At 43.2% G+C, this 9,025-nt stretch overlaps 1 protein-coding gene across 5 annotated transcripts in view; it reads left to right on the top strand.

Moving 5' to 3' along the window:
* Positions 1–233: 233 nt before the first annotated feature.
* erc2 (ELKS/RAB6-interacting/CAST family member 2) overlaps positions 234–9,025 on the top strand; it is a 71,103-nt gene continuing 62,311 nt past the window's right edge. For 2 of the 5 annotated variants that reach the window (XM_049471528.1, XM_049471527.1), the window contains exons 1-2: positions 236–375; positions 7,956–8,712. In XM_049471528.1, coding sequence (XP_049327485.1) covers positions 8,056–8,712 — 657 coding nt within the window. In that variant the 5' untranslated portion in view covers positions 236–375; positions 7,956–8,055. Of the gene's footprint in view, positions 376–7,955; positions 8,713–9,025 lie in introns of all 5 variants that reach the window. The other 3 variants (XM_049471526.1, XM_049471525.1, XM_049471529.1) reach the window with 3 other exon arrangements.

Below are 9,025 nucleotides of genomic sequence, written 5' to 3'. Positions count from 1 at the left end.
TGAAATAATACTCAGTACACACTGCCTTCTCAATCGGAACTAAGGTTTAAATCAACATTAAAAAATATATGCAATACAAGCAAAACATTTATAAACATTTTAATTCAAATGTTCGTTGGTGTTCTTTCATATCAAGGACGGTAGTGATTCGTTTCAGGGTTGAGTCAGAGTCGGGTCGGAGTCGAGTCAGTGATTCAGTGAGGGGGCTCTGGATGGATGCTCTGGCCCTTTAACTGCTCTCCTCCTGCTGGAGTACCGGGCTCTCAGCCCAATGACAGCGCGCCATGCTGCTGCTACTGGAGCTGCTGGAGCTGGAGGTGATGCTGGATCTGGATCTGGATGAGGACGGAGAGAAGAAGCGGAGATAAGAAGCAGGTAAGAATGATCTGATCATAAAAACACGGAGATCAGGAGAAAGAGAACCGGTGGGGGATGCAGGAGACTGGGGATGCTGGGGATACTGGTGATAATGGGGGGTGGGGGAGATCTTCATCATCATCACGGTGGAGAACGGATGGCAGTGAGTGTTCTGGCACATGCACTGCACTCGACGATACTTCGCTTTGTATAGTGTGTGTAGTGTATATATATATATATATAGCTAATTGTCGGTCGTGCATGCATTTGTGATAATTGATAATTGGCCATGATGCCTGATTTCCAGACACCTCCTCCTCCTCCTACTACAATTGCACGATTAATTCGATTACAAACGAACCGATTGCATGCATCAAAAAAAGAAGAATAAGCCCAGCGCTGGATCTGTTGCTCCGAGCAGCGCGCGAGCATCATCGCATCATCGCATCATCAGGTGACGTTATTTCGCGTGTTATTATATCGCTTATTATATCGTGCTGAACGCTCCTCGCCGTTCTTTCCTCCATCCTAGTGGTCAACCGCGTGCTAACACAAAAAAAGGGAGGGGGGGATGATTGACGTCCCTGCGAGCCATTCAGTCCAGCAGTGGTCGTGATGGAGGTGGTGATACTGGTAAGTGGTGATGGAGGAGGTGGTGGTGGTCCTGATGCTGCTGTATGGCTTTTTTATGTGCTTTGCTGTATTGATAATGCACATCATAGGTATATGTACATGTATATGTATATATGTGTGTGTGTGTTTGTATATGTGTGTGTGTATGTATGATTGGCTCCAATGGTAGAAACATGCCAGTGCACATCACATATACACTATACTAACCATCAGACTACGCCTTCAGCTGTAATGATGTGGCTGCTGGGGGCCTATACAGCAGTAAGCTGCTCTGTTACATGTAAAGAATGTTATTTAAAGGAATACCCTGGTCTTGTTTAATTAAATGCATTGCATATAAAAGTTATATAAAAGCGCATTGTATCATTTTAATACATATTTTTGTCTTCAGAAAATAACGTAAAACATTGGCACATTGACACAAATAGTGCTTATAACAGGAGGCAATGACCCGCTACGTAAATCAGTGATATCGATATTATCGTATAAAGTTTATTGTTGCTATTGGAGAAGAAACATGTTAGAAACATGTATCTTACTGACATAAAACCGTCAGTTATTTTTATTTAATTATATTTAATATTTTAAATATTCACAGAATATTACTCCTTAGTGTAAAAGTCACGTTTTCTATTGTTCACATTATGTTTGGGCGGTATGCACATAAAACATTACCACAGAATATATTTTTACTGAGTTATATTAAACTGAAAAATGATCAAACCCAAAGTTCAGTTTGTTTACAGACTAAGTGAACACTTAACACATTTAGATCAGTCATACATCAGTAAATGTTAAACCAATCTGTCAATCTGATGATTTAAAAAAAAGTTGTAGCACCGCTAATCAGAGGATTTCCATTAGCTAGCATGATAGCAAACAATCTGTTCCCCACATAACAGACTTAATCAAATCTGTCTGACTGAAACTTCACTTATATAAACATTTAGACATAAATGTTAAAACGACTGGGTGGACAGAATGGCAAAATTAAAAGCGTTTAGCCTCAAATACAAATACACAGAATACCAGAGAGCTCAGTACAGCAGATTTAACTAACTGTGACTAAGTGTGAAGCCGTAGTTAGTTAGCTAGACAGTGTTAGCTAACAGGCTAACTGCTAACACCGCAGCATTGATGGAGTTTCAGATAAATGAGGCTAAAATCACTAATATTTATGAGATAAAGCTTCAATCCTGCGCTCACGGTTGAGTGAATGATCTTAGTAGTGTTTTGAGGAAAACCCTGCAGACTTCTATGTCCAGGTTTATTAGCTTTGATCAATTTATGACTAATATGGCCCTGTTTTTTTTAACACCCATTTTTAACAAAGCAACATCAAAATTGTTAGGGAGCGTCCCTTTTCTGTGGTCACCTTAAATGAATATGCATGAATGTTTAAATGAGCTATTTTGGCCTGTATTAGCTGTATTAGTACCATCCTTAGCTGGACATATTGTTGGTTTATTTATATATATATATATATATATATATAGATAGATAGATAGATAGATAGATAGATAGATATATGGTATTACCGTTATATCACCCAACCCGAGTTCACACATCTGAAAAAGGCCACATACTGTATAAACTTAGTCTTTGCCATGAACCCAACATATCTTTACAATTATTAAGGTTTTTCTTAATTTCATGATTAGTGGACCAAAACAAGCGTTTCCAAAATAAAGGCATTGTAATAAATTTTTTACACTGATTCCAGTTAAATTTGAGAAGCTACAGTTACAGGGGCTCCGAGTGGTCCAGCAGGCTAAGTGCTGCCACTATTATCGGGAGATCACTGGTTCGAATCGAATCCTGGTCATGCAGCTTGCCATCAGCTGCTGGATCCATGGGCGTGGTAGTGGGGGGAAAAGTGGACCTGACTACCCAGGGCCCGAGTAGGGAGAGGGGCCCATGAAAATCCTGATTTTATTTTCGCTCACTTTCCTTTGTTTACTGGCATGGATAGGGGCCCATTAACATAGAGGGTGTACATGGCCCAGAATTTGCTGCTACGCCCCTGGCTGGATCCCTGAGAGAGCACAATTGGCCTTGCTCTCTCTGGGTGGGTACAGTAAAGTAAATGGCGCTCTTTCCCCTCATCACTCCTAGGGTGATGTGGATCAGCACAAGGCATCTGTGAGCTGATGTATCAGATGTATTAGAACGGAATGTATCAGAATCGCTAACAGTTAGCCAGTTAGCCACGGCTACGCACAGAGCACACGATCAACAGACAGCTGTTTTCAATACATTTTTCTGTCCCCATTGGTTTAACCAATTAGATACAAACATAACTGGTAGATTATTCTAATAAAGACTCGTAATTGATGATGTAAACGTGTTTAACAGTCTTAGAGCAGCTCTCTCTCTCTCTTTCTCTCTGTGGTGGATCTGCTCTGTAGACGGGTCTGACGAGCCTCAGAGCGGGAGATGAAGCCGTCAGCAGAGCTTCAGGATTCCGCCGGAACGCCGCCCGCCTCTGATTTATGAGCCGCTCCGTTTCCGGCCCTTTAACATGTTGTAGTATTCGTCCGTGCTGTGAATTGTGGGTAATTTGCCTTCTTTGCATGGGTAAACACAGCTGTGTACTTGCGCCCTGAAGGCAGAGAGAGAGAGAGAGAGAGAGAGAGAAAGAGAGAGAGAGAGAAAGATAGGGGATGTAAAGGAAGGAAAAAAGGAATGATAATGATTGAGTGAAGGATGGAGACTATAGGATATAAAAGAAAGAGAGAGATGAGAAATAGACTGAAGAAATAGGAGTAAAAAAGATGAAGAAATGTTGAATGGACAGGATTATTTAAATATTAGAAATATATTTAGATACTCTAAAGACTAAATTAAGATACATTCCCCACAATAATATTGTGATTCTTTAACACTTGATATATCACAAAACAATTCTTTATGATAATTCACAAAGCTGAAATAATTGAGGTGATAGAGCGAGAGAAGGGAACAAAAAGAAAGAGAAGGACAGAAGGAAAAAAACGTGGGGAGAGAGAAAGAAAGAGTAATGGAGAGACAGAAATAAGTGAGAATGACAATAAGAAATTAGAATTTAATAATGGAAAAATTATTAATGGAAAGAGAGAGAAAAGTGGAGAAAAAAAAGAAGGAAGGAAGGAATAGTAAGGAATAGAGACAGTGAAAAGAAAGGTAATAAAAAAGGAGTAATGGAGAGATGAGAAAAGACAGAGAGAGTGAGGATGGTAAGAGAGAAAGACATACATGTATAGAAAGAATAAAAGATAGAGGAAGGAATCAATGAGAGAGTCAGTGAAAGAGAGAGAGATAGAGATATAGAGAGATAGAGAGGAAGGGAGAACAAGAGTGAACAATGGTGATCTCCTGAGGCTGGATTGAGCTGTTTGGAATGGAGAAAAGAGGCAGAGAGAAGCAGTGATGGAGGGAAAGAGAGAGTCTCCTGAGGTTTAATTCACATGTTGAGGATAGAGAAAGAAATACTGAAAAAAGGGAAAGAGTGAGACAGAGAGAGAGAAAGAGAGAGAGAGATGGAAAGAGAGTGTGACTCCTGAGGTTTGTTGGACCTGTCTTTAGCATTTAGCATTCTCCTCCAAGTGTGTTGAGCCTGAGGTGATGTGTGAGTGGCAGTTTTAAAAGGAGCCTGCCGGCCTTCATTCTCTCAGTGCTGAGGGGTTTAGATAGTGGCAGCAGCTTGGAATGACTATATTGGGCAGAAAATCCCAAAAAAGAAGATGCACCACACACACACACACACACACACACACACACACACACATTGAAAGATACACATGGAAACATACATACACACAGAAGGAGGTCAGGATGTGTCTCCTGTCAGCCAGATATGTTCATTTTTTGGAAACACACACACACACACACACACTCACACACTGAGGACGGGAAGTGTCCTCCCTGTCTTTTGGATGTCCATGTAACCCAGATGACCCGACCATCTGCAGCTTAGCAGTGCAAACACACACATTTCTTTAAAAGTCACTCTCTCTCTCTCTCTCTCGCTTTTTTTCTCTTACACACACACACACACACACACACTCTCAGTCACACACACACACACTCTCTCTCACACACACACTCTCTCACACACACACTCTCTCTCACACACACACACAAAATTGCTTGGTCACAGCATCAAAAACAGGTGTGCTATTCTTTCTTCTTCGGCTCGGCGGCAGTAACCATGGCAACCCGCTTCATGGCGGTGGCGTCATCGCCGTGCTCTTCATTATCACCAGCCATGAGCAGCACACACCTCCATCCTTACACACCTCCATCCTCACACACCTCCATCCTCACACACTTACATCCTCACACACCTCCATCCTCACACACCTCCATCCTCACACACCTCCATCCTCACACACTTACATCCTCACACCTCCATCCTCACACACTTCCATCCTCACACACCTCCATCCTCACACACTTCCATCCTCACACATCTATCTTTACACACCTCCATCCTCACACACCTCCATCCTCACACACTTACATCCTCACACCTCCATCCTCACACACCTCCATCCTCACACACTTCTATCCTCACACACCTCCATCCTCACACACCTCCATCCTCACACACTTCTATCCTCACACACCTCCATCCTCACACACCTCCATCCTCACACACTTCTATCCTCACACACTTCTATCCTCACACACCTCCATCCTCACACACCTCCATCCTCACACACCTCCAACCTCACACACCTCCATCCTTACACACCTCCATCCTTACACACCTCCATCCTCACACACCTCCATCCTCACACACTTCTATCCTCACACACCTCCATCCTCACACACCTCCATCCTCACACACCTCCATCCTCACACACTTCTATCCTCACACACCTCCATCCTCACACACCTCCTTCCTATCACACCTCCATCCTCACAGACAAAGATTAGTGTTTACTTGTTCAGGAGGAAATTAGTAGCTTAGTGTCTTAGTCTCCATCTATTAAACACAAGGCCAATGTTTATGGAGGTTTTTAGAAGAATGCTGAAGCTGCAGGGCTCTTTGTTTGCCAGCCATTGTGTTTCATACCTGGCAACCCAGGCAAAGGGCGGGGTCACAGGCTAAATCATTAGCTTAGCATTAGCTCCTGTTGTAAAGTGTTGTAAAGTCTTCTATCAGTAACTAAGGTTTTTCATCAAACGTTTAAGTATCAGATGTGTGTGTGTGTGTGTGTGTGTTTGTATGTGAGCCTGCATTTGCATGAGTGTGTTTTCTCACTGTTGAGTAGGTCAGGGGTGATAGAGTGGTGTCAGGTATTGTTTGTAAGTGTGTGTGTGTGTGTGTGTGAGTGAGTGTGACTCCTTGCCAAAGCTCACTGCCCCTGCAGCTTGTGACTCACCTTCTCTGCATGAAACACAACCGTGTCCAAACGCTTACACACACTTACACACGCAGTACAAAGTGTGTGTGTGTGTGTGTGTCCCTTTTATCCACACAATTTCCTCTCCAGTCCTGTGATTTGTCACGCTGCGGCCCTGTGGTGTGTTTTGTACTGAAGTAGAGAACAGTACCTCCCGGAAGCTGTCTTCACTTTCATTATCTTCAGGCAAAAACTGAGGAATCAAAGCTTCTGAACATTCTTCTCTTCTCTTCTCTTCTCTTCTCTTCTCTTCTCTTCTCTTCTCTTCTCTTCTCTTCTCTTCTCTTCTCTTCTCTCTTTTTTGACTATAATCATTTTTCACTCACTTTCTTCTTTTCTCTTTTCTATTATGTCTTTTGTTCTGTTCTTTTCTGCTCTACTCTTCCCTAATCTTATCTTGTCACTTCTGTTCTCTGTTTTATCCTTTCTCTCACTTTTCTCTTTTGATCTTTTTTTATTTCTCTTATCTCCTCTTCTCTTTGTTCTGTATCTGCATTTTTTCTCTTCTAGTGTCTTTTCATTTATTTTTTTCTATTCTATTCTCCTTATATTCTGTTTTCTTATCATCTCATCTCTTCTCCATATTCTCTCCTTTTCTTTTTTCATTTCTTGTTATTCTGTAATTTCTTCTCTATTAGACTCGTCTCTTCAGTCCTCTTTTCTTCTCTTTTCTCCTCTTTCATTTTTCTGTCTCTTCTCCTATTGTCACTTCTCAGCTCTTTTTCTCTTCTCTTTTGTCTTGGCCTCATCTCATTTCGTATGTTCTGTTTGACTTCTCTTCTCTTCTCTTCTCTTATATCTCCAGACACTTCTCTGCTCTTTTTCCTCTTCTCCTCCCTTCTCTTCTCTTCTCTTCTCTTCTCCTCTCTTCTCTTTTTTCCTCCTCTCTTCTCTTCTCTTCTCTTTTTTCCTCTTCTCTTCTCTTCTCTTCTCTTGTGTCTCCTATTATTTGTATTGAATCCTAGTATCTTCTGTTCTTGTTCTTGTTTATTCTGATCTCTTCTCGATTAGGTCTTCTCTTTTCTCCTCTTTTCTTTGTCTCTTTTATTATATCTCTTCTCTTCTCTTCTCGTCTCTAGTACTCGCTGCTCTGTTGTTGTGTGCAGCTGTACAGCTTGTGAGTGTAAAGCTCATTAAATGAGAGACTCGGTGTGATTGATGAGAAGCTGCTCCGGCTTTGAGCTGAAGTACGATTACTCTGATTGAGTGAACATTTCCCACTTCAGCAAACAGTTGTTGTACTGCAGTGGCAGCTGCAGTGAATGGACCCTGCTTTCACTCACCATTACTACACACACACACACACACACACACACACACATCCTTACACACAGTATAATATTAAGAACATATCCATTCATAAGATACTGGAGCGTTTATAATGTGAAATTTCCTTTAGCCTGTTAGGATGATAATTAGTTAGTTTATTATAAAGCTAAATATCTAATTATCTATACATTACACTAGTTAGCCTCACAGCTAGTGGGTAATCTGTTGGCTGGTGAATTTGTTAGCATTACCATTATATAATAATAATTGTCTCTCTCTCTCTCTTTTTTCTCTCTCTTTTCTCAGGACGATGCAGTAACACCCATTTCACTCAAAGAGGGGCGGAGTCACTCACTCTCATTAGGCCACGCCCCCTCCCCCTCTCTTCCACCCTCTGGTCTCAGAGATGTACAGCAGCACTCGGGGGGTGGGCCACATTGAGGGCAGCCCGGTGCGATCGCCCCGTCTCCCTCGATCGCCCCGTCTGGGCCACCGCCGGGTCACCAGCAGCTCCTCGGGGTCCAAAACGCTCTCCATGGAGAACATACAGTCGTTAAACGCCGCCTACGCCACCTCGGGGCCCATGTACCTGAGCGACCACGAAGCTGTAGGGTCCACCGCTACCTACCCCAGAGGCACCATGACGCTGGGCAGGGCGTCCAACCGCGCTATTTACGGAGGCAGAGTGACCGCCATGGGCAGCAGCCCGAACATCGCCTCCATCGGCCTCCAGCACGCCGACCTGCTGTCGTACGGCGGCGACCTCGGCTCCCTGGCCATGTTACAGCACTCCCACCAGCAGGGGGCGCTGCTGAGGCAGGCGGTGAGAGGAGGCGGCGCGGAGTTGCTGGAGCTCCAGGCCCAGTTCAGGGACATGCAGAGGGAGAACGAACTCCTCCGCCGCGAGCTGGACCTGAAAGAGAGCAAGCTGGGCTCGTCCGCCAACAGCATCAAGAGCTTCTGGAGCCCCGAGCTGAAGAAAGAGCGAGTGATGAGGAAAGAGGAGGCTGCGCGAACCTCGGTGCTGAAGGAGCAGATGAGGGTCACCCACGAGGAGAATCAGGTGAGAGGCGTGGCATGGTTTATTTTAACTTCAAAATAAGAGTCCTTTAATGGAAATAAGGGCAGTTGTGTTTGTAATAGAGCTGCACAATATCAACAACATGACATATCACAGTTACAGGGGTTAAACAATGAAACTGAAACACCTGTCATCATTTTAGTGTGGGAGGTTTCATGGCTAAACTGGAGCAGCCTGGTGGCTGTTTTACTCAAAATATTGCAATGCACACAATTTATTATTATGGGTGACATACCAGAGTTCAAAAGAGGACAAATTGTTGGTGCACGTCTTGCTGGAGCATCTGTGACCAAGA

Source organism: Astyanax mexicanus, chromosome 24 (genome assembly GCF_023375975.1).
Source record: "Astyanax mexicanus isolate ESR-SI-001 chromosome 24, AstMex3_surface, whole genome shotgun sequence".
Lineage (NCBI taxonomy): Eukaryota > Metazoa > Chordata > Actinopteri > Characiformes > Acestrorhamphidae > Astyanax > Astyanax mexicanus.
The sequence above is the reverse complement of the archived record's forward strand: the minus strand, read 5'-3'. Positions and strand labels throughout refer to the sequence as shown.